We start from the raw sequence: 25829 nt of genomic DNA on the forward strand, positions 1-25829 counted from the left end.
CAAACTTTAATGCAAAGTATTAAAGGAGCTGTTAGGTGGCAACAGAGTGCTGCTTTTAAGAGAAACAGAAGTCTCTGCAGCTGGGCTCTAGGGATTTCAATTACCCACGACCAGGCGGTGTAGTAGTCTACTGCATGAGCAAAAATTTTCTGCCAGTGGCTGCAAGAATCTGGAAGACGTTGCTAGTATCAGGTTAGCAAAAACAAAAACCAACAAAAAAACCCCACTGTCAAGACGAGGAGCTCCAGTGCTTAAGCAGAACCACCTCCAGCAAGGAGAATACATACCCAAGTCCAGGGTCAATGCCAAGTTATTGCTTTCACAGCTTTATAACTGCTTCTCTCACCTTTAAATAGGCCATCGTGAGGAGTGGCAATAAGGTAAATGGCACCAAATAGAGAAGGGCGGGCTGGGCTGCTCGGTGAATGCGAGATGCCACAGTAGCAGTGAGCAGACCTATGAGGAGAGGGACATTCGTGAATAACCGAGGGCCAGCTCCAAGAGAGGAAGACCTCTGTTACCTGCTGCTGCTTGGCAGAGTGCTGAGATGGTCTAGATCTAATGTGATCTAGACCATCCAGTGGTTAGGGTGTGAAATGCCCAGCTTGAGCAGTTAAAGAAACGTGAAACAGCACAGCTTTAAAAAACCTAGCATTCCAAGGACGCATGACTGGCCCACGTGCCACTGCGTGCTCAGGTTTCTGGTTCAAGCCCACACTCCAGCCTGGAGCATGCCTGGTGTCTGTCTCCTGTGGTATGCGATATTAGACTTGGAGGCAAAGACCTTGGGTCCACGTTCCAACTCTGCTACTTACAAGAGCTGCCTAACCTTGGTTCAGGCATTTCACCTCCCTGAGCCTTGGCCTCCTCTTCTGTCTAATGGGAATAAGGCCAATTGCCCTGCCCGTCTCAGAGTTTCTGGACTGAAATGAACTGGGTCCATGAGAGAGCTATGGAATCAGGTGCTGAGGTTCAGCAGGTGGCGCGGCCATGAGAGGTGCTCCTTCCACTCCCTGTGCAGCAGCGTCACAGGAGCAGACGGGTTACCACTGTTCCTAGCCCAGCCATAGCGGTCTTTCCCTGTCTGCCTGCCAGGGGGCCGGCTAGAAAAAAAACAGCCCAGGGAGTCCGAGGGCAGAGGGGATGGAAATGTCAGAACAAAGGAAGGGAAATATCGGTTTAATAAAGTAGAAAATAAACATGACATTCATTAAAGTCAAGCTGCAGATTTAATTAAGCACACACACTGATTCATGATCATTGTGTGGTAGGTGTGCTTGACTTTGAGGTGACCATACTCTCCTACAATGTTCTTCAGACATACTCTTGGACTGGGAACTGGACTGGCTAGTATCTATCTAGATGGATGGAGAGCATCTGTCATCTCACAGGCCAGTGGGCTTTCCTCCGTTGTGGTTGTCTGTAACAGCAACCAGAGCTCCTGCTCTCCTTCCATCCAGCATCTGCAGCTGGAAGACCTGATTTAATTGCATGGGTTGGGGGACAGCCAGAGAGGGGATCACACACAGCCTCTCTGGTTCTCTCTTACCTACAAAGTATCCAATGAGGGTGCAGTGAAAGTAGGAGACCTTCTGCATGCGTCCAGAGATGTTGGCGGGTCCAGAGGCACTGCAGGAGTCACCGCTGGCTTGTTTTTTGTAGTTGTCATAACGAAGGACAAAGCACAACAGGAGCCCAGGCATCACAATGTCTCCAATACCCAACATAGAGAAGTGACTGCCGGTGGAGCTGCAAGGGAGTGTCCCAGGTCAGGGAAGCCACACTCTGCAGTCCCATTTCTCCTCCTCCTGGCAAAGTCTGTCAGCTTTTTAAGAAGTTAAAGAACTCATCTGAATGGTAGATGGAAATCTCTACTGGCCGAATGATGCTAGTTTTTTAAGAGTGTACAGAGCCGCAAGAGTAGTGGCAACAGGGGTCTTCAACCAGGCCCCTCAGCGCTTCAGGAGAGCACCTCGTGAGCAACTGCTGAGGAGATCTGCTTAAGCACTGCCTCCCCTAGAAATGTCACTATTTGTCACACATTCACTGCTGAGACTGCAAAGAAGCACCTGACTATTACCAGACACAGGGAGATTAAAGCAGCATATTAATTTTTCCAAAATTATATTACTAGGAACTGTATAATTTTAAGCATTAGGACATATTTTTTTGCAAATGTCTTAGAAGTAAAAAAAGATCCAGATTCTCCAGTTAATTCTCTCCGGCCAACTTTAAAATATGGTAACAGTAGTAACATATGGTTGCTTGATAACATTAATCAACAATAAAAAGCAGCACCTGTATCACTTAGTGATAAATCTTCACAAGTCAATATTCCCTTCCTCATTTGTAAGATGGAGATGAAGACTCCAACTCTTTTCCAGTCTAGGATTAGATGCTGATGACCAAGACAGACTAATCAAGGAACAGAGAGGCACAGGAAGGCAGTCTGTTCGCTGTCACAGGATGAGGCCCAACACGCCAGTCCTACCTGGGGAAGACGAGTTTTCCAGGTAGAGACAGGCGAGGAACATCACGCCCGACACTGGGCCCCAGGTGGAGCTTCCGGGACAGAACATCAAGGGGATTGTCAGCCGGCTGCGTGGCCACCTTCACCATGACGTTGCTGTTGAAGATGTAGGCGGAGAAAAACACCTGCCGAGTGGAGAGTCACATTTAACAGAAGGAGCTGGAAGCAACCCGATCTTAGCATCAGTCCTCTTTGCTCCTAAGAGCAGTCTCAGAATACTGCAATATCGAGCTTTTCTGACTGCATGCTTTGAGGATAAAGAAAACCTTTGCTCTTGGTGTGTACTTGCAGATTTCTTCTCTCCACACCCAGAGATTAATCCCTCACAGTGTGGCTGGCAGTGCTCCCAGGGCAGAGAGCCTTGCCTGCCTGCTCCCTCTTCCACTCTAAGAGGCACCTGCGTGCTACCTACTGGAACACATCTCAACAGACAGAGGCCCAGACAGTGGCCGAGGACAGGAGGTCCTCAGGCCAGCCAGACTTTAGATACTTACAGTTAACAATTTTCAGGAGTGAACGCTCCAATTAAACACAAAGGAGAGCAGTGGCTTTGGGGAAAGAGACACTTACCCAAAAGACGTCGTAGATTAGAAGCCCTGAGAGAAGCAGGCAGGAGACCTTGAGGCTGGGCAGGCGGACGAAGGCGATCATGGCAACACAGAGACCCATGGCCAGGGCTGGGGAGGAGACAGCAGTCAGTGCAGGGTAAAGACTCATCCTCTTTCCACAAGCTATTCAGCTTATAAACTTAACAGAGTTTGTTAAGTCACTAAAAAAAATCAGGCTGCCCTAAGCTCCAGTCTGAGACATTTACACCCCACGTGCAAAATGCCCACAATTAGCCCTTTTTTTGACCTGCCAGTATTTGGGGAAATCCCTTTTCTCAAGCTAGATAGTGCTCAACTGTGTAAAACCCAGGAGATTCTCTATTTTGAATGACAAAACTCTAAGGCAGGCTCAGTGCGGGACCTGTTCTTGTTTCCTGCCTCCCCACATTACTGCAAGGACATCATCCTTGCTCCTTGCTTTGAAGTCAACTCACATCCTAGACTACAGCCCTTTCATTTACTCAAGGACACTGTTCCAGCATCCATTCTTCTCTATCCTTGTATTTCCTCCCTCCTTATCCTTGCCTTTTCCCCTCTGCACCTCTCAAAATCTGACATACCATACATCCTTTTCTTAAATTCTCTCTCCTCTCAACTAAAACGTAAGGTCCTTGAGGGCGTGGTGCCCTGCCACATCCCTGGAGTCTAGAGAAGGCTTAGCAGATCAATGGTCTCTCCCTGTCTTCAGCCCTCCGTTCTTCTGAAAACACAGGTCTGATTAGGCCACACAGCTCCTTACGAACTTTCCGTGGGTTCTTGTCCTAGTGGGATGCACAGGAGGGTACTCTCCACGGTGCAGCCCCTCACCCTCAGCAGGCACTTGCTGCTGCTCTCTTCTCTAGCCACTCAAATACGATCACAGGTCTTAACACATACTATGTTCTTTCATGCTTTACACAGAAGGCCCTGTCCTGGGCTTCCTTACCTGGGAAATTCATCCTCATTCTCCAAGAGCCACGGCAGAAGGCCCTTCCTTAGGGAGGCCTTCCTGACCTGACCAGATAAAGTTGTTTTTTCTTTGTGATGCTACAGAACTTTGAATCTCTCTCAACTAATGCATCTATTCTATAATAGTGTCATTATTTATATAGAAGTGACTTTATTCCCTCTGGGCAGACAGAAACACAGCTTATTCTTTCTGTGATACGCAGCACTTGACAGAGTAGACATTCAATAAACATTTGCTGAATGAATTAAAAGTTATGTTCTATCAACTTTAAATTTCAAATTAATCTAAGGAAAGTAAGAAAAGTAAAATCCTATTACAGATGTGTATCATTTTAATAGAATTTGTGGTAAATTGTCAATATATGTAACAAAGTGGGCAAATACAGCAGTTTGGCAGACCCTGGACACATCAAGACAACCAATATTTAATGAGTTCCTACTGTGGGTATGGTGTTGCATAAATAAAGGTGGGGAAAAATCATGCCATTCCCTACAACAGAGAAGGGTAGGAAAGACAGTAGTAAAATGAGAAGAACAACAAACTACCTCTATCCCCCATCATTACTGCCATCGGGCACTCACTGAGCTCCACACTGTGTGCTGCAGTGTGCATTTTGGAGGTGTGGTCAAGACATAATTCCTGACTTTATAACAATCTAGGATGCTCATTTTACTATGGTCTCCTTTAATTTTTTATAAATGTCTAAAAACAGAATCAAATTAGTAAAATGTATGCAAATTCGTGTCATTTGAAATAAACATAATGAACATAGTTAGGGTCAATCAGGCTTTGGAAAGGGCTGAAGCATTCAAAGGTGCAAAGGGACAACTGAGGTACCAGGTTAAAGCATTCAGAGATGTCCCTAAGGCCTGTGATGTCATCAACCCACGCCCATTGTTCAATAACAAGATTTCCCATTATAATTATCTCAGAAAACAAATGTTTTGCTGTGCTGTGAATCAATAAACAGGCAACAGACAGGACACTGAAAGAGAGACGCTCAGCGGGCTGGAGGAACAGCAGTGGTCAGCGGTGGGTGGGAAGCCCCTGGGGTAGAGGCGGAGAAGTGATGACCAGAGAACAGATCACACACATTTGGGACGAAATGCTGGTGGGGGTGATGGTGGTAGGGTAACAAGAGGTGGTCTGTTCAGGAGCTTACAAGTGAATATGTGCAGTGTAAAGCATCAAGGGAGCAAAGGAAGAAAAGAAGGCCTATGAAGGACAGACAAGAGACAGGATCGTGTGGGCAGCGATGGTCAGAGGACTGACTGATGATAACCCAAAGATGGGGACAGAAACCAACTGGACAGACAAGCAGGAGGGCCGGCTCCCGAGGTTAAATGCATACGCCTCTGTAACGCACGCAGGTGACTGGTCTGTTCTAGAACTTTTCTATTCGATTGACCATACAATCACTTAATCCTAAATTGGCAGGAGCCTTTACAGGTCATCTGGTCTAAGCATCCACTTGTTGCTTTGTCACTCATCTTATCCTAATCCTACCCAACCGGGGTGGAAACCAAATATGGACAAGACAGAATTGCTCCGTTTCAGAATTTTCCATGACTCTAGACAATGTCATTCTATCCCTAATCTTCCAAACAAGAAACTCGGGGTTCATTTTCAATTTATCAGTCTTTCATCCTGTACACTCAATCTGCAGCCATTAGTGTTACTTGTTACTGTTAATGCATACCTGTGTCATGCTTCCCCACACTTCCTAATTTGATGTGTGTCCTTTCCCACTTTCTCTCTCTCTGTCTCTTTCCACTTACTCTTCACTGCCATTGTCAAAAAATCAGTTCAATCATTTTCTGCCTTAAGGTTGCTAGGTTCCCTACTCTGATGGATCCAGTCCAATTATAAAGTCGCACAGCCTGGGGCACAACTCACACACAATGGCCCTGTGCCACATGGGCTCGGCCTTAGACTCTGTCTTCCTTTGTTCCTAATCCTCAACCTACTCCTTCTTTCCATCTAAGCTGAGCAAGTCTCCCCACTGTACTCTAAGTTCCATGTTTGAAGAGGCAGAATGCATCCCTTTCAACTATTTCCGAGAGGTTCTTAATAATGTTTGTTGAATGAGTATCACTCCCACCCCCAAATGAGTACTGCCATAAGCTATTCATATCCCTGAAACACATTCTCAACTGTTCATCTAGTTTGTCTCTTTTTCTTCATTCTTTCATTCAAGTAACCCTTAAATATCTTACCTCCTCCTTAGGGCGTTTCCAAGTGAAAATGCAGAGAGGTGAAACCTTCCCTCGCTGCAAGCTGCCTGAGAAACTCCCAGGCCTCCCCTAATAGCTTTACCAATACACTTAACTTTGGGTTAAATGTAAACTAACCAAAAGTGTTAGGGAAGTAAATTATAAACCTTAGCCATTCAGCTATAATCTCCTTCAATCTATTATTGATAGAATCTCTGTATCACCTCGTCTTCCACAACCAGCAGAGCCAGGGATAAAGCCATGACACCACACTGAGCTAAAATCTTCCTGAAAAAGATTCTGTAACCTGTAAGGTCTTAAGCAGGCTCATGTCTAAGATAAAAGGATCTCTAGATACCTAAGCCCTATGTGGACTAAGCACCAGAGTCTAGCACTTTAAAACAAGAAAAAAAATCCATCGCTGGATTTCTGGCACTGAACATTTTCTCATCACTGGTAGTAGCAAGTGCTGTAAGATGAGGGGCTGGAGCTGAGCGGGGACCCAGACTGTGAGCCTGACTCAACAAGCCTGGAACGCGGGGTACGCACAGGACTCACCAGCTCTTAGCCAACATCGCCACACCACTCATGGCCCACATTCTTTCAAGCCTTCCCAAATTTAAAAGCTTAATTTGCCAGATCAAACAGAGTAGATAAAAGATCTCTAGATTTAAGAAAACTCTGAAGTCTCCTCTTAATATTAATGCTTCTTAGCATAACCCTGAAAATATATTCCATGACTTGCCCTAAAACAACCACATTTATCATCTGTTTCACTCTAAATTAACTTCAAAGAACAGGCTTTAATTAAGAAACACTCACTTAAAAACTCTACTACCAAATTATCACTGCCGACAAGATGATTTCTGATTCTGCAGAGAAGTGTGGAAAGACAATTTCCATGCCAGAGAAGAACATATTTCAGAACCATGGCTAGAAAGCGACATTTTCTCTAATAACAGAAAACAAATTAAACACACATCAAACACTAATCTGAAAAACCAACTAAAAAGCTCAAAAGTTCTCCTTTTTTTTTTTTTAAAGAAAAACTCTATACTTGGTCACAAGGGCAGTTCAACCAGCACAAACTGGTAGGAAGAAGAGATTCTTGGGCAAGTAGATATTGAGAAATAGCAATAATGAGAAAATGGTGTAAAAGTCTACTAGTTAGGGCCAGTTATGGTTTAGGGGTGTCTCACTGAACACTCAGAAAAAAATATCAACTATTAGGTGAATTTCACAACAAAAATGTATTTCTTTCATTCTTTTTTTTGTATACTTTTTGGTGAGGAAGATTGGCCCAGAGCTAACATCTGTTGCCAATCTACCTCTCCTTTTGTTTCTCCCCAAAGCCCCAGTACATAGTTGTATATCCTAGTTGTATGTCATTCCAGTTCCTCTATGTGGGACGCTGCCTCAGCATGGCTTGATGAGCAGTGCGTAGGTCCACACCCAGGATGTGACCTGGCAAAACCTGGGCCACCAAAGCAGAGCACGTGAACTTCACCACTGGGTCAAGGGGCTGGCTCCCAGAAATGTATTTGTGAATTGTGGTCTCTGGGAAAATAAAGTTTGTCCTTTATGGCCAATGTTCTCCTGACTCTATAGTCTAGAAATAATTCTGAGGTAAACAGAAGAGCTGCTTACCTCATTCTTCTGGCTTCAGGGAGTCTAGTAAGCCTGTCGCTGCCCCTGCTGCAGAAGTACAACGAAGAACATTCAGCTGACTTGCTCTAAAACATGTGTTTCACAGGGCTGTGCAAATCAGTTTATCTCGAAAAGAATGTCACCTTCCATCATGCCAATTTTTGCTTTTTTAGTGACGTACTACTGGTAAATAGGTATTTTTCTGTTCTATGCAGTGCTCGGGTAGGGTAGAGATGAGAGTATAAAGAACACATTGCTTGCTGTTTTGAGAGACATCTAATCTTTTTTGGGTCAGCAGCTTGTAAGCTTAAAAACTTTAGCAAAACCTGTAAATAGTGTCATGTGTGTCTGGACACATGAATAAAGAGTTCCATGAAAGGAGAGCCACCAAAGTTAGCAGTGGGATTACAGAGAACCTCAGACCACCCAGCGGGCTGAGAGACTTCAAGGCAGCTTCAATACTATTTGTCATCACATGGACTTTGAGTCTGCTAGTGCCGAGACTAATCGGTCCTGGTTAGGTGCTTATTGCTTTATACTACTCTAGTTCAAACAGCAGCACCTGGAGGTTTCATTGTCTCCTTTCGCGTAACACATACCACAGGTGGAGTTACACGTTTCATTTACGGGAGTGGCCTGTCATTTAAGGACATCATGATCAGAGTTTCTCTTAAGACTACATAGCTGACATTCGTCCACACAGTCAATGCATAGGGACTGAAACAATCTGCCTTAGATATTAACCAACTAACCAGCATTTCTAAAGAGTTTCTGTTCAGAAGAAGCGGAGGAGAAATGTCTGTGCTGCTTGCTTCCTCATCAGAAAGCTCCGGACTAGACGAGATGGGATGGACGTACTCATAAAAGCAGCTACGGGAACGATGTGGACTAATATTTACTCTCTCTGCTCCAGTCATTATTATCAAGACTCCTTAACTTTTCTGTAATACATATTTTTAAAAACGATTAGGCTCTATTAAAGTCTTTCAAAGTTACCTACATGCTCAATTTATACAGTACTTTTAGCAGGTAACAAACGATTCTTCTGCAGACACCAAGAGTTAATCCCAGGAAAGGTCAAATCCACATACCTGCACTTCATCACTCTTCATACCTAGTATATATAAAATACGCATTTACCCTTCTACTCTACGCAAGTCAAGAAACTCGTGTGACTTTGGATGTAATTTCTTTTCCTCCACTTATTCTTTATCAACCTCCAGAAGTAGTGAGGTACCAAGCACGAATCCATAAGAACACTGAAAGTACTGATATCGATTTGGGGAATTTAGCAGTTCTGATAAACACTTGAAAATTCTAAACATTGCACTTCAGAACGTTTATATGCACAGTGGACACTCGAGTACTGAAGCAGATCATCACAGTAAATGTCTCCTATGAGGTAATGTATGGTGCTAAAACAAGATGCCAAATCTGTCAGAAATCAGCAAAGGGGAATTATCGCACAGACCAGGCACTAGTGATTTTGACCCCTGGCTTCCCACTCTGAGTCTGTATGAAAGTCTAAAGGGCAACTTGACCTCCAGCCTCAAGGAAGTGCTTTTGAGTTTCAATGCCTGGTATATTGCAGGCACTCAAAAAAGGCACTGAACAACAACTGTGATAAATTATATTCACAAAGTTATGAATATATATGTTTAATATTTTTAAGATTATCAAACAGTAAAATTGAGTTTTTCTTTAGAGGTAGTTTTATGACTTTTAACACACGCATAGATCTGGAGAGCCGCCACCACCCCACTCGGGGTAGAGAGCAGCTGTGATGCCCCAATAAAGCCCCTGTGCTGCTCCTTTGCGGTCACGCCTCCATCCCACATAACCGCCGGCAACACCACTGATCCATCCTGTAATGTTGTCTTAAGCAAAAAATATACTTTTAAAATAAGTATATTGTATGTTTCACAAGTTAAAAGTGCTTTTTCTGTAGTTATCACCTTTGATTAAAATAACATGTCATTTATACATAATTTCACAGAGCTTGCAATCCACTCCATAGTTTGTTCCCTCATAACATTCAGTTTCTCAGAGTTTTTCGCTAATTAACTCGGCACAAATTTTAAATCCTTGTACTGGTCAAAGTAACTTATGAGGGAAAAAAAAATCCCAGAAACAGAAGGATAAGTTTTCCTTAAGGTTTAAAAAATTTCCTATTAAGATTATATCACTAATTCTGGATCACAGAAGACAATACAGTTTAAAATCCTTTTTGTCAAATTCTATCCTATTTGACCATGAGCAGAACATCCTTTGTTTTGAGGTAGTTCACATTTTTGATGCAAATGTTTTAGAAAAATTGTAAACATAAAAATACCACTAAAAAAACTCCAAACTGTGTACCAAATACTACTGAGCAACCTTAACATGAGTCTTAGAAAGCATATATACCCTACTGCCATGCTACTTAAAAATTGCGTGAATAAGTCAGCTACTCCTTGAGGCATGGACATAAGCATCCCTCTGGGTGGCTCTGTGCTTAGACAACACTGAATGACAGCTCCACCGTAGCCGAGCCAGCCTCTGACCTGCAGGGACGCAGTGCCTGGCAGAATGGAGTGGAGACCTGGCAGTTGCTTCTAAAAATTGACTTTTGTATTTTAACTTCCCTCCCTTCTGAAACACCAAAAGAAAGGAAAAGCTGAATAGACTTTCTGGGGCAGAGCAGTTAGATGAAGTAAACTACGAAAATGAGAGTAAGGACTGAATGAAAAAGGAAGTAGAGATGGTTATGGGTCTTAAATAAAGAAAAGTTAAAAAAAATGTCTTAAGGGAGAGAACAGAAGAATAATGGGGGACTTTTGGAAATGTCCCTCTAAGGTGTTCTGATAATCAGTATGAAATATACAGGAGTTCTGACTTTGAGTCAGTTACTTCTCTGAACCTGTTTCCTCTTCTGTAAAATGGGAACAATAATAGTACCTACTTCAAAGAGTTGTTTTCAGGATTAAATGAGATAATCTATGTAAAACACCCAGCACAGTACCCAATGCATAAAAAGCACCCAATAAATGTTAGCTATTATTGTTATTATTTCATCATTATCATCATCAATGAAGGGAAGTTCTCATATGGTGTAGGTAGGAGCATAAACTGCTATAACCTCTCTGAAAGGCAGTACAGTAATAGATATAAAATTTTTTAAATACAAAACTCTTTGTTCCAGGAATTTCATATGTAGGAATTCATCTTAGAAATACTCTTAGTAAATAATCTGACATGCATACCAAGAAATGAAACAAGAGGTGAGGTAGTATGGCCGAGCAGTCCAAGAGATGGAACAAGAATGTTTACCTCAGGGTTACTTATAATAGAAAAAGATTAAAAACAATCTAAGGATCCAGCAGCAGTTAAATAACATACACATAATGGAATACTCTGGAACTATTAAAAAAGGCTATGATACACTTTTATGTAATGATATACACATGTATTTATATCATTACATAAAAGGAGTCTGTTGCATATCATATAACACATATTATACATGACATATTATAATATATTCCACATATATTTATATATAACATGTATTGTATTACAGTATTATCCAATTTATGTAAGAAAGTACAGTCTACATAAGAACTTGCACACAAATGTTCATGGCAGCATTATTCATAATAGCAAAAAAAGTGGAAAATGATGAATGGATAAAGTTGATATACCTATACAAGTGAACAGGATTTGGCCATAAAAAGAAACGAAGTACTGATACAGGTTACAACACGGATGAACCTTGAAAACATTACACTAAGTGAAAGAATGCAGACCCAAAAGGTCATATATAGTTTTATTTATGTGAAATGTCCAGAAGAGGAAAATCCATAGAAACAGAAAGTAAATTAGTGGATGTCTGAGGCTGGGGTTGGGGGGAATGGGGAAGCGACTGCTAATGGGTGTAGGTTTTGGAGGGGGGCTAATGAAAATACTCTAAAATTGATTGTAACGATGGTTGCACAGCTCTGTGACTATACTAAAAACCACTGAATTGTAAACTTAAATAGGTAAATCACATGGTATGTGAATTATATCTCAAAAAAGCTTTTATTGAAAAATCTTGAGGGGCTGGCCCCGTGGCCGAGTGGTTAAGTTTGCGCGCTCCGCTGCAGGTGGCCCAGTGTTTCGTTGGTTCGAATCCTGAGTGCGGACATGGCACTGCTCATCAGACCACGCTGAGGCAGCGTCCCACATGCCACAACTAGAAGGACCCACAACGAAGAATAGACAACTATGTAGTGGGGGGCTTTGGGGAGAAAAAGGAGAAAAATAAATAAATAAATAAATAAAATAAAAAAATCTTGAGAATGTGGATAAAAATAATAAAAAACTCAGTGATACATAACACCATCTTTGGATACCTAATATTCATGGTAATCAGAAGTCATATTACTAAAACAGAGAAGCAGAGGAAAGGAAGACAAATTTAACTATAAACTATATTAAAATTTCAACTTGCCACATATTAGTTACTCACCATCCATGAGAAGCCAATGGCCAGTGAGAACCCAGATGAGGACGAGCATGACAGACAGAGAGAACGATAGTAACTCAGCAGCAGTGAAGCGCCCACAGCAACCAAAGGAAATCCTAGAAAACACACAACATTCATTGGACTAATGGGCAGTCAATTATATTCAATAACCAAACTTGCCTTTGGTTCTTCATGATCAGAGCTCATGGTGGCTAGCTGAGAATAGTAGGCAACACTCAGATACCTAGAATTCCAAAATATCCAAACCTCTTTGGAGTAAGCTGTAGAAAGCTCAGAGGAAGTATACTTCTGCATCCATTTGATAATGTACTTTTTATCCCAAATTATCAACATGGGTGTTTCTAAGTTTAAAGTGACAATATCAATCTTCGGAGAATCTAAGTATAGGGGAAATTTTATTCTTATGAGGAAAACAAAATGAAGAAAGTCAACAATTCAATTCATTTAGCAAAGATGAGTAAATATTTGTACAATGGTAAATCTATTTGGTTTATCACTAGTTCCTGGGAAAATCAGCTGCCCCAAGTGACCGGCTTCCTAAGTGCACACAGCATCTCCACTAACAAAGCATTTTGTTTCTATGGAGCAATGGCTTGGGGGGTTACGGTGTGAACAGTGGGATTAAATCTAAGTGGCTAATACATATTCTAGGTCACCAAAGATGAAAGGCAAAGAATGTTTGAGTCAACCATTATTGTAAAGAAATGAAAACGATGCTTCAAAATAAAACTGGTCATCTTTTAATAACCTAAGCAGTCAATGACTCTGACTGCCTAAGATTTGTTTATATCTCCTCTGCTATGAAAAGATAGAAAAGGAAGTACTACCTCCCAGTATTAAAGATCAAACATCTCACTTGCCAGTCTTCTGGCATTTGTGTGCTCCAGTCAATATCAGAAATTCAGACTCCTAATAATACTATTAAGTATAAGAAAAACATACACAAGTTTATGATTTAGAGGAAAATCCTCAGTCCTTACTTGTTCTGAGGTGAACAGGGTCTTGTTAAATACTGGCACATCGGGAGAAGAAGAAAAGCAAAAGCTATCGTTGCAAGAACTAGAGAAAGAAAACGTATGGTTAAATTTTGTTGTTTATTTTTCACCAGTTATAAGAAAAATGGCATGACTTACGGAAACAATCATTGCCTAGAATGCTTTTCTAGACAAAGTGAGTACAATTAATTTAACTAGGGAAGAAAGTATCTCCCTTTAGCATTGTACAGATAACCTCTTTAAAAAAAGGGACCTGGGGCCGGCCCCGTGGCCAAGTGGTTAAGTTCGTGCGCTCCGCTGCAGTGGCCCAGGGTTTGGATCCTGGGCATGGACATGGCACTGCTCGTCAGGCCACGTTGAGGCGGTGTCCCATATGCCACAACTAGAAGGACCTGCAACTAAGATATACAACTATGTACCAGGGGGGATTTGGGGAGATAAAGCAGAAAAAAAAAAAAGAAAGAAAGAAAGGGACCTGATTTGAAATAGGAGGAAACATAGGTAGGTTTTCTCATTCTCTTCTGTCTCAACAAGAAAAGATAAACAGTGGACCAGGGCATGATGTCCTAACAAGTCTAGCATTTCGCTGATATTTTATACACTTCCATCATCATTTAGCTTGAAAACTGATCAGAGAGCTGACCGTTAAATTACTTTGATCAGCTATCAATGTTTCTATCTACAGAAACATTGGTAGGGGTGCCATTGACCACTCTGGCAAACTGGACCTTCTGGTAACCTACCAGACAAGGAGTCACAGCCAAAGAGATCTTGCTTTAGTGTCATAAAGCTCAGGAGTTTTCAAACCCCTGGCTCTTCGTTCAGAATGTGTTGGCAGGTCTGAACTGATGATATATGTTATCAAGCAGTTCAAAGAGGAGTAGGGGGGAGAAAAAGCCAGACTCAAATTTTGAATAATGATTAAAAAAAAGGTGAAGAAACTTCCTTTTAGGTTACTGTTAAGTATAGACAGAGAAACTCATTTACCTGCTGTACATATTGTAAAAACTACTTGAACTGAGTCAAAGAAGAAGAACATTACTAGGAGAGAGACAGATGCTCCAATTGGGAGGAACAGGGCCTGGGTAGAGTCAATGGTTTGGATACCTGAAAGAGAGACAATGGGACAGATTAACAATTTATGTAACAGGCACTGTGCCCATGTGCTTTAGATATATTAACTCATTAAATGCAGACAGTTCCAGGAATTAGCATGTAAGATACAGATTATGCAGGCCCTCTGATTCCTTCCCAATGAGATTATGAGCTCCTTGCTCTCTTCACAGTGCCTTCACTATAGTAGTTGCTCAAGAAATATTTGTTGATTTGACCTCTACTACCTCCTGGTGCTAACCATCTGGATGACAGGGTGTGCCCCACCACCCCCAACCACCACCTACTAAAAAAAATCAAGAACATTAAAAGGTAGTACAAATTCAGATCAGTCAATTTGAATACATTTGTAGTGTTATGTATAGGTTTGGTAAAAGGTGGTATAAACTCACTGACTAAAATAATTTCTCATCATCTGTGGATTTAATGTACTCAGTTCACTCTTCCCCATTGTTGCTAACAGCTGAGGAGAGACTGGGCGGGCAGGGGAGAAAACAAGACATATCTGAAAACAGTAAATCAGAAAAATTATTTTATGGGAACACTTTTAAGGCACAAATAGGAAATATATGGAGGAAAACACTCTCTTGGAATAGAACAGGTTTTAGCACAGTGGTTCTCAATTCTTGGCTACTCAGTAGAATCACCTGGAGAACTTAAAAAAATTGCAATGCCTAAGCCCAACTCCAGATCAATTAAACTGAAACCTCTGGGGGTTACAGCAGGCTCAGCTAAAAACTCCCCACAAAATTTTATTTTGCATCCAGGGTTGGGAAACATTAATAGATTATTTAGTAGAGAAGGAAAACATGTCAAAATCTGATAACCACTGAATGAAAGGAAAAAATTACTAATTTTATCTTGTGTGCTACCTACTTTCAAATTAACCCTGCTGAGATATCATAAGGTGTGTGAGAGGAACCAAAGAAGAAATTTTCATACAACCTATCATAAAGAAATATTAGAAGTAAGTCTCTCTTCATTAAATTAAGGCTATGAATAAAATATATTCATGACCGTGACCAAGACGAACATAACTAGACACAAAGGGTTGCAATCATCAACCAACATGTAAAATTGCTGCTCGGTATTGAAATTCTCTCCCCAAGAGAATTACTTAGGGATTTTGGTGAAATAAACTATTAAACATTTCTACAAAACAATTTGCTTCTTATTGGCTGGGCAGATGAGTCAAATAATTCACTTAGGAATAGGGTAATTCAGTTTAGGAAGAGTGATCTATTTGTCAAGATAAACAGAAATGATCTGGTGAAGAGCTCGGTCTGAACTACAGTCAGACCCATCAGCCTGGCCCATGGACCATTTTAGGGGGAGGTAAATGTTAAAGCGTCTTATGAACATTTTTAAGACAAAACTCTATGGAATCTTTTATTTCACCTAAATAATCTGTGTGCTCTACAATAGTTCAAATAGAGGAAGCTTCACTTCAGGTGTTTTTCACAACAGAAAATGATGGTTTCTCAAATAAATGATTGTTATACGGTAAGAAACAAATCTTTAAAAAAGTCTATAAATCTTAAAACACACACCCACACTCCCCCTCTGTAAAACAAAGTATCATATAGTCTACAGATTAATTATACCGGTTTAAAAAATGGACAGAAAAATTTAATAGCTGGCTAGAATGACAACTGTTTATAGCAAGTTGGGTATATGAGAAGTATTTATAATAAATCTAAATTTTAGAAGGAGAGCCTGCAATTAAAATGCAAAACTGAATACAAAGAATCTTTCTAGAATATTAGATAGAATGTCTGGATTTTCGGTTTTTGAAAGCACAGGTTTTAAACCAGAAGGTATGCTCCCATCAGTTCTACAGGAGGCCCCAGAGAGCTCACCCAACAGCAGTGGCACAGGGCAAGTGAAGCTCCTTTAGCTGATGACACTATGCTTCCTAAAATAACACGCACGCCTTCAATACTGCACTTCCTAAAGGTCTGGAGATAATGGTCCCAAAGGGGAAGGAGCCAACTAATTAGAAATTTTAGCCAGACTCCAGTGACTTAAAAACAAAACAAAACAGAGCAGCCAAAATTGGGGGGACTTAAGTGCAGTTGCATTATCTTTAAAGCCAAAATCAACATAAGAAATAGGCATGGTGATGGAATTAAAAATTATGTACAGAGATGATATTTTTAGCATTCAGTGAACAAAGCTGCAGGCTAAAAATATGTCTGGCCATGAAAGAGACATTGAGCAATACACCATTGTATTACTGGTAACTGTTAAGAAAGTTACTGATTTTGCACCTCCTTGAGAGAAGCATGCTTTTGACTGACTATTACCGAACACCTGTTATACACACACTAGTTAACCTGGAGGGCTTACAAAAAAGTCATTTCCAGATTTGTGGAGTTTACAGTCTAGGTGGGGAGATTAAGATGTCTATCTCTTTTAATGAAGAGAATTCCAACAGTACACCTCCAGTAATCTTCAGAGTTCAAATAAATTACATGGGCAGGCTAGTAAAGGACTTGAAGATGTCAGATACTGGGAGTGGGGTGGCTTTTTTTTTTCAAAACCCACTTAATACTAATTAAAAGAAGGACTGATGTGCTAGGGGGAAAAATACCCCTATGTAGGTTTCTTGGGGCAGACGTAGGGGTAAGACAGGAGCTAGAACAAGGTTAGAGAAAACTGAGAGGACTTGGAGGGAACTCCCTCCCATCCACTTTCTTTCTGACTCTTTTTATTGAAAAACATAACACACATACAGAAAAGTATATGAAACAAAAATGTCAAGTTCAATGAATCATCATGTGGCTAATACCATCCAGGTCAAGAAACAGAATCGTGCCCAGCCTGGAAGTCTTCTCGTGCTCCTCCCAATCACTCTTTCTCTCTCCCCCAAAGGGAACTACTATGCTGGCTTTTGCGATACTTTCATCTTTGTTTTACTTTCTATTTTTCTACCCAAGCATGCATCCCAAAATACTAATATTTATTTTTCCTGGTTTTTGAACTTATATACACTGAATTATATAGTATGTATTTCTTTGTGTCTGGCTTCTTTTGCTCAACACTGTGAGAAACATCCGTGCTGTTAATGTAGCTGTACTTCACTCATTCTTCAATCTTTTTCACAAGTCCCTTGATTGTTATTTATTTTGGGAGTAGGCAACTGCATCCTTTAAAAATCCTCTCTCTACTCGCTTTCTCCTTCAATCAGTTTAGAACACTCTTGTCAAAACCTTAACACTAAATTCACACCTTCCTTTTCTTAGAACTTTCCCCCTAATTATTCTACACTGTTGATAGTTCAGGACTTCAATCTCTTCAGCACCTACACAATCTCTTGTGTTTCTCTGTTCACCTTTCTGGCTATTACTATTTCTTTGATTTTTGATAAACGTATCCCATTTTCCATGCCATCCCTTTTCTCTGGAATGGTGTCATACTCCATAATCAGCTACTGGCCTTCTCTGCAACGACTATTTCTTTCATTATGTTGTTCCAAATTATGTGGACGTGGGCTGCATTCTATCCAATCTGTGCTATCCCTTTTGGTATCCATGGTCCAGATGAGGCACCGCGAAATATATTTGCTGAGGTTAATTTAGCACAACACAGGAGGTGGATTTAAGAAAATGATCATTTAAACAACCATCTATCACTCTTTAGATGCTAGTTAGAAATGAGAAGCAAAAAACTGATGTTACCAGGTAACTTCCTTCCACTGTATGGACTGACCTAACCATTTACTTATTTGAGGATAAAATGGTACTTAGACACAAAGTATCAATTTCTCTTAGTTTTCTGTGATGTGCAATGTATATCAGATTTGTAATCTGGTTTAAGTACATCATTCATATATATGCTGTATAACACAGGACTTCTAAAGAGTTTCAAGAGTATAAAATGATTTGGACGAAAACGCTGACAGAAGGTAAGCTGCTATGTAATAATTTAACTTGAAAATCGGATATTGACACTAGGTTTTACCTAGTTCCTGGTAAGTTACTGGTATGGTATTTTACCTCATACAAGGATCTGTGACATAAGTTTAAGAAAAGACTCATTATACTTAAACGATTCTACCTACTGTATTTACTATACCCACGTTACTCTGCTGGGGACAATAAAACACAATAAACTGGGCGAAAACTGGGCAAGCATAATTTAGTTGAAGGGGGATTATAATAACTAGAGAAACTGAAATAGATACTAAGTGATCTCTTTTTAATTTAACTTCTCAGACCCTCCCTCCATCAGTATTCTCTCTAACTCTGTATTAGACTCCCAGCACTTCCTCCCTATTAGGTGGTGACGTTAACCTGTCCTATAAGTCGTGCTCATTCTCTCCTCTGTGCCTGCTCTTACATGCTCCTCCCACCTGGAATGACTTCTCCACCAATCCAAGTTCACTGTTTCAAGCTTCAAGTCAAACTCTCCTTCTCTAGCAAAGAGTCTCCTACTAACTTGACTCACTGTTGCTCACCCCAACTTGCCTTTCTCTTCACTCTCTTGGTACACATGTCAAAATGATTTCATCTCTAGTGCTTACTGTATCTACTGATAGCAGATGCTTGTTCAGGACTCTGAGGCTGTGGTAAGGGTCTGTGAGAAAAGCTACCTGCTCTAGGTTTAGGATGGGAAGTGGTATTTGCTGTCTCTGTCTCAGCACTTTATTAACACCTTGGAAAGTATTTTGGCCACACTGCCTACATGACAGCTTCAGTACCAGCTCTCGTACCTTTGCATCTTTCAAAATACCTAATAGAATGTGGAATGCATGGAAGATACCCAACATCAATCTCTTAATATTATCAAATTAAGTCTCCTTTATTCTATTCAATCCTCTTTTTACACTAAGCATTACCAATTTTCTAACTCTACTGAGATACAATTTGCATACCATAAAGTTCACTCGTCTTAAGGGTATAATTCAGTAACTTTTTTGGGGGGTCATAAATTTACCCAGTGTGAAACCATCATCATACTCTAGTTTTAGAACATCTTCAACACCTCAAGGAGATCCCTTGTGGCGGTTTACAGTTAATTTCTCCTTCCCATCCCTTGCCCCAGGCAACCACTCATCTGCTTTCTGTCTCTATATATTTGCCTTTTTGAAAATTTCATATAAATGGACTCATACAACATGGAGTCTTCCCTGTCTGGCTTCTTTTATTTAACATAATGTTTTGAGGTTCATCCACATTGTAGCATGTATCAGTATTTTATTTTTTTGCTGAGGAAGATTAGCCCTGAGCTAACACCTGTTGCCAATGTTCCTCCACTTTATATGTGGACTGCCACTACAGCATGGCTGACGAGTGGTATAGGTCCACGCCTGGGATCTGAACCCATGAACCCGGGCTGCCAAAGTGGAGCATGCCGAAAAACCACTACACCAGGGGGCTGGCCCCAGTACTTTATTCTTTATAATGCTGAATAGTATCCCATTGTATGGATATACCATATTTTGTTTAGCCATTAACTAGCAGTTTATGTATCTTTGAGTTGTTTCTACTTTTTAGCTATTATCAATAATGCTGCTGAACACTGGCCATGCAGCACACTTCTATTTTTTTTAAAGCAAATATTTTTATAAAATCTTAAATATCAGAGGAGATACTCACAATATTCAGTTTTACAAGTACTTCAAGTAGTTATCTTTAAGAGTCACTGAATGAATTTATGATCAACACCTACAAAATTTATCAACCTCACCAAGGGATTTACATGAAGTTACAAGCAGGCAGATACTTATCTATCCTGCTTATCTTTAAGAAAATAGAGAGTCTCAGCAGCAAGCTTCCAGGCATGAGTTAAAAGCAGTATACAAGAAATCAGTAGCTCAGTTTCAGAACATAAGAATTTAACAAATTATATCATACAAATTAAATTTTATTATTATATCAAACACAAATCCTTAAACCCAGTAAATTATTAACTGGTGTTACAGAAAGACTCAAATTAAGAAAACGACATGTATGAATGTTAACTGACATAAAAAGCCTTACTATTATTGGTGCTGTTGCCATTGAAAGGCCCAGAAGAACTGTTATTGTCTTTCTCCTTATCTTGATTTTCAAAGTCCATATTAAGGGACCTGTGGAAAAAATTGTACAGGTAAGTTTTAGTTTCACTTAAGAAAGAAGTAGGTCAGAAAAGTAACGACACGAGATTTTAAAATGCTAGGCATTAGGAAAGAAAGGAAGATCTCTTTTAAATAATTTTGCAAAAGAGTTCTCTTTGACACATTCTAAAAAACAATTTACATTCCTTCCAACATGTCAGTTAAAGAGTTTTCCTGACTGCAGGTAAAAGCATTCCATTGTGACTGACTCTTCCAGCAGTATCCCTGTGCACGTCCTTACTCCCTTCCTTATGACAAATACCTACAAGGACAAATGCTGGGTCAGAGGGCAAGCACAATCTTGAGACTTTCACATACCACACAACCGCTTCCAAAAAGGGCAAAAAATTTACCCTCCAATAGCAGTTTATGAGAGCACCTGTTTCTCCACATCTCGTCAGCCTCCATTCAGCAATGACAAATACCTGAGTTTCTGCTAATTTGCAACTGTTCTAGGTACCGGACGGACAATAAACAGTGAGTAAAACAGGCTCTCGTGGGTTTTACAGTCAAAGAGGGGGGAGGCCGAAAATAAACAATAAAAATAAGTTAAATATATAGCATACTAATGGTCAGAGTTAAGGAGAAAAAGTAGGAAACGAAGAGGTTAGGTCTGAAATTTTAAGCAGGCCCCCCGGGCATGACTTCCCAGTCAAGATCTGAAGGGTGTGGTCATTGTCAATCTGGGGGACCAAAACGTTCTCTCTGTCCTAATTTAGAATTCTTTAACTATTAAACAACTTTGTGCATGTGACCTTGCCCATTTCTTTCTTTCTTTGTGAACTACCTGTTCAAGTCCTTAACTCATTTTCTACTACTGTGTTCTTTTAAAGAAGGGGTTTATGTGTCCAAAAGAACTTCCTGCGATGAAGGAAATGTTCTGTATCTGTACCGAACAACATGGTAGACATTAGCTACACGAATGCTTGAAGTGTGCAAGTGTGACTGAGGAAGTGAATTCGGTATTTTAATTAATTTACATTTAAATAATTTGAGAGCTTAAACTTTAAAACTCTTAGACGAAAACACAGGGGTAAATCTTCGTGACCTTGGATTTGTTGGTGGACTCATGGAGAAAATAAGTGCTAATCATACATCTGAAGGGCCTTGTATTTAGAATATATAAAGGAATCTTACAATTCAATAATAAAAAGACAACCCAATTAAAAAATGGGCAAAGCATCTGATCAGTCTGGCAATTTTCAATTTCTTTAATAAATACAGGGCTATTCAGGTTATCTACTTCTTCTTGAGTGAGCTCTGGCAGATTGTGTTTTTCAAAGAATTTGTCCATTTCATCCTAGTCATCAAATTTATTGGCATAAAGTTGTTCATAGTAGCCCCTTATTATCCCTGTAGTAAAATCACCTCTCTTATTCCAGATACTAATTTTGTCTTTTTTTGCTGATTAGTCTGGCTAGAGGTTTACCAATTTTATTGATCTTAAAAAATCAGCTTTTGGTTTCACAGATTTTTCTCTAACAACAGAGAAAATCTATTTCATTTATTTTGGCTCTGACTTTTATGCTTACCTTTTGTCTGCTTACTTTGGGTTTAATTTGCTCTTTTTTCTAGTTTAAGGTAGCAGCTTAGATAGATCACTGACACCTTTTAATTCTATTTTAATATAGGTATTTAGAACTGTAATTTCACTCCTAAGTACTACATTTGCAGCATCCTATAAATTTGGGGTGTTGTTTTTTCATTTTCTTTTAATTCCAAATATTTTCCAATTTTCTTCTTGATTTCTTTTTTGACCCATGGAAGTGTGTTAGTTTTGTTTCAAATATCTGGGGATTTTCCAGAGATCTTTCTGCTGTTGATTTTTTATTTGATTCAATTGTGATCTGTTTATGGACTGAAGGTATGTATCCCTTAGAAAGTTCATCTGTTGAAGCACTAACTCCCCAATGTGATGGTATTTGGTGATGCGACCCTTGGGAGGTAATTAGAGTTAGGAGGTCATGAGGGTAGGATCCTCATGGTGGGATTAGTACCTGTCTAAGAAGAGGCATCGGAGAGTTTGCTTTTTCTCTCCATGTGTATGTACTGAGGAAAGAGCACGTAAAGACACAAAAAATCAGCTATCTAAGAGCCAGGAAGAGTCCTTACCAGAACCCAACCATGCTGGCACCCTGACTTTGGAATTCTAGCCCCCAGAACTGTGAGAAAATAAATTTCTGCATTTAAGCCATTCAGTTTGTGGTATTTTGTTATGGCATTTCAAGCTAACTAATAAAGATTAGAGATCATACTTTGTATGCCTTGAATTCTTTTATCGAGACTTGTTTTATGTCCCAAAACATGTTCTATCTTGGTAAACGTTGCATGTTCACATGAGATGAATGAGTTTTCTGTTGTTGGATAGAGTATTCTATAAATGTTGGTCAGGTGGTTGAGAATACCGTTCAAGCCACTATATCCTTGATTTTCTAACTACTTGTTCTATCAATTACTGAGAGAGGGGTACTGAAATCTTCAGCTATGCTTGTGGATTTATTTTATTTCTCTTTGAAGTTCTCTATCCGTTTTTGCTTCATGTATTTTGAAGATCTTTTATTAGATGCATAAACCTTTAGGACTACAGTCATGCATTGCTTAACGATGGGGACACGTTCTGAGAAACGTGTTGTTGGGTGATTTCGTCATTGTGTGAACATGATAGAATGTACTTACACAAACCTAGATGGTATAGCCTACTAGAGACCTAGGCTATATACTACTAATCTTATGGGACCACCATCGTATATGTGGTCTGTTGTTGATCGAAATGTCATTATGCAGCGCATGACTGTACTGTATCTTGTTGCTTAACTGACACCTTTATCATTATGCAATGTTTGTCTTCTTTGTGGTAATATTCCTTGCTCTGAAAGCTGCTCCGTCTGATATTAATTTAGCCACTCCAGCTCTCTTTTGATGAGTGTAAGCAAGGTGTATCTTTTCCCTTTTATTTTAAATCTTTTTTCTGGCTTTATATCTATAGTGTGCTTCTTTGTCAGCAGCATGTAACTGGATCGTGCTTTTTAATTCAATCCAACAAATGCTACCTTTTAATTGGGGCATTTAGCCCAATTTTATTTAATGTGATTATTGCTGTGATTATATTTGAGACTATCATGTTGCTACTTGTTTTCTATTTGTCCTATCTTTTTTTTTGGTGCCCCTTTACTTTCCTTCTTTTGGATAATACAGTATTTTTTATGGTCTGTTTTATCTTTGTTTTCTTATTAGCTGTAACTCTTTGTTCTTTTATTTTAGTGGTTGCTGTAAAGTTTATATATTTTTAACCAATATAATCTACCTTCAAGTTATATTATACTTCCTCCTGTATAGTATAAAAACCTTACACCAGATTACATTTACTTTTTCCACCCTCAATCTCTGTACTATTATTGCCATGCATTTTACTTTTACATGTTATGCTATAAACTCCACAATATACTGTTACTATTTTTGTTTGTACAGTCAATTATCTTTTAAACAGTTTTAAATAGTAAGAAAAAAACCTTTTTATATTTACGTTGTTACCATTTCTGGTGATATTCATTCCTTTGTGTAGATCCAGACTGTACCATTTTTAATCTGCTTGAAGTATTTCCTTTAACATTTTTTGTACTGCAAGTTGGTTGGTAATGAATTCTTCCAGGTTTTCGGGGTCTGAAAACGTCTTTGTTTTGCTGCCTCCTTCTTCTTCCTTTTTTTTTGGTGAGGAAGACTGGCCCTGAGCTAACATCTGTTGCCAATCTTCCTCTTTTTTTCCCCCCTCCCCAAAGCCCCAGTATATAGTTGTATATCATAGTTATAAGTCCTAGTTCTTCTATGTGGGATGCCACCACAGCATGGCTTGATGAGTGGTGTGTAGGTCCATGCCCAGGATCTGAACCAGCAAAACCTCGGCCGCCAAAGTGGAGTGAACTTAACCAATATGCCACCAGGCCAGCCCCATCTTCATTTTTGAAAGATATTTTTGCTATAGAGTTCTTATGTTGACAGTTTTTTCCTTCCATATTTTAAAGCTGTTGTTCCACTGTCTTCTCACTTGTACTGTTTTCAATGAGAAATCAGATGTCCATCCTTACCTTTGTTCCTCTGTATGTAACATTTCTGCCCTGACCGGTGGCTTTTTGGATTTTTTCCTTTATCAATGGCTTTGAGCAATTTGATTATGATGTGTCTTGGTGTAGTTTTCTTCATGTTTCTTGTGATTGGGGTATATTGAGCTTCTTGGATCTGTGGGTTATAGTTTTCTTCAAGTTTGGAAAAATTTTGGCCATTATTTCTTCAAGGGTTTTTCTGTGCCTCCCTTTCTTCTCTCTTTCAGAGACTCCAATTACTCAAGTCTTAGGCCGTTGGAGGTTGCTCTTTGATACCCAATGATAGCTCAACGATACTCTTTTCATCAAAAATTCTTTTTTTTCTTTTCTCTCCTTCATTTTGCATAGTTTCCATTGCTTGCCTTCAAGTTCACTAATCTTTTCTTTTGCAATGTCTAATTGCTATCAATCCTATCCAGTGTGTTTTTGGTTTCAGACATTGTTCTCATCTCTAGAAGTTTGATTTGGGTACTTTAAAATATCTTCCATGTATCTACCTAACTTTTTGTACATATAAAATACAGTTATAATTATATCTGTTTTGATGTACTTCTCTGCTAATTCTAACATCTGTGTCAGTTCTGGGTTGGTTTTGATGATTATTGTCATCACTGCTCCTGTTTTCCTGCCTCTTTGCTACCCGGTAACCTCTGCTTGTATCCCAGACGTTGTGAATTTTACCTTGTCTCAATATTTTTATATTCCTATCAGCTGCTTGATATTTTTATATTCCTCTACATCTTCTTGAACTTTGTTCTGGGATGCTGTTAGTTACTTGGAAACAGTTTAATTTGTTCAGGTCTTGCTTTTACGATTTATTAGGCAGGTCCAAAGAAGTGCTCAGTCTAGAGTAATTATTCTTTACTACTGATGTAAGGCCTTTCTAAGTACTCTACTCAATGCCACAGGAATCATAAATTTTTCCAATATGGCTGGTGGGAACAGGTACTCTGCCCTCTAATCCTTCTACATTATTCTTTCTTCAGCCTTGTGTAATTTCCTCATATGCATGCACTGACCAATCTTCTGATGAATGCTCAAAGGGTCCATCTGCGCATCTCTGGGGTTTT

At 39.7% G+C, this 25829-nt stretch overlaps 1 protein-coding gene across 4 annotated transcripts in view; it reads right to left on the reverse strand.

Annotated features, from left to right (window-relative positions):
* SPPL3 (signal peptide peptidase like 3) overlaps nucleotides 1–25829 on the reverse strand; it is a 121198-nt gene that overhangs the window by 1743 nt on the left and 93626 nt on the right. For 3 of the 4 annotated variants that reach the window (XM_044775751.2, XM_014862470.3, XM_070516193.1), the window contains exons 3-10: nucleotides 20547–20635; nucleotides 14437–14556; nucleotides 13435–13513; nucleotides 12437–12549; nucleotides 3101–3207; nucleotides 2492–2655; nucleotides 1550–1749; nucleotides 347–456 (exon numbers count right to left, since the gene is read on the reverse strand). In XM_044775751.2, the coding sequence (XP_044631686.1) occupies nucleotides 347–456; nucleotides 1550–1749; nucleotides 2492–2655; nucleotides 3101–3207; nucleotides 12437–12549; nucleotides 13435–13513; nucleotides 14437–14556; nucleotides 20547–20635 (982 nt within the window). The remainder of the gene's footprint in view (nucleotides 1–346; nucleotides 457–1549; nucleotides 1750–2491; nucleotides 2656–3100; nucleotides 3208–12436; nucleotides 12550–13434; nucleotides 13514–14436; nucleotides 14557–20546; nucleotides 20636–25829) is intronic. The other variant, XM_044775752.2, reaches the window with a different exon arrangement.

The sequence above is a fragment of the Equus asinus genome, chromosome 8, assembly GCF_041296235.1.
Source record: "Equus asinus isolate D_3611 breed Donkey chromosome 8, EquAss-T2T_v2, whole genome shotgun sequence".
Taxonomy (NCBI): Eukaryota; Metazoa; Chordata; class Mammalia; order Perissodactyla; family Equidae; genus Equus; species Equus asinus.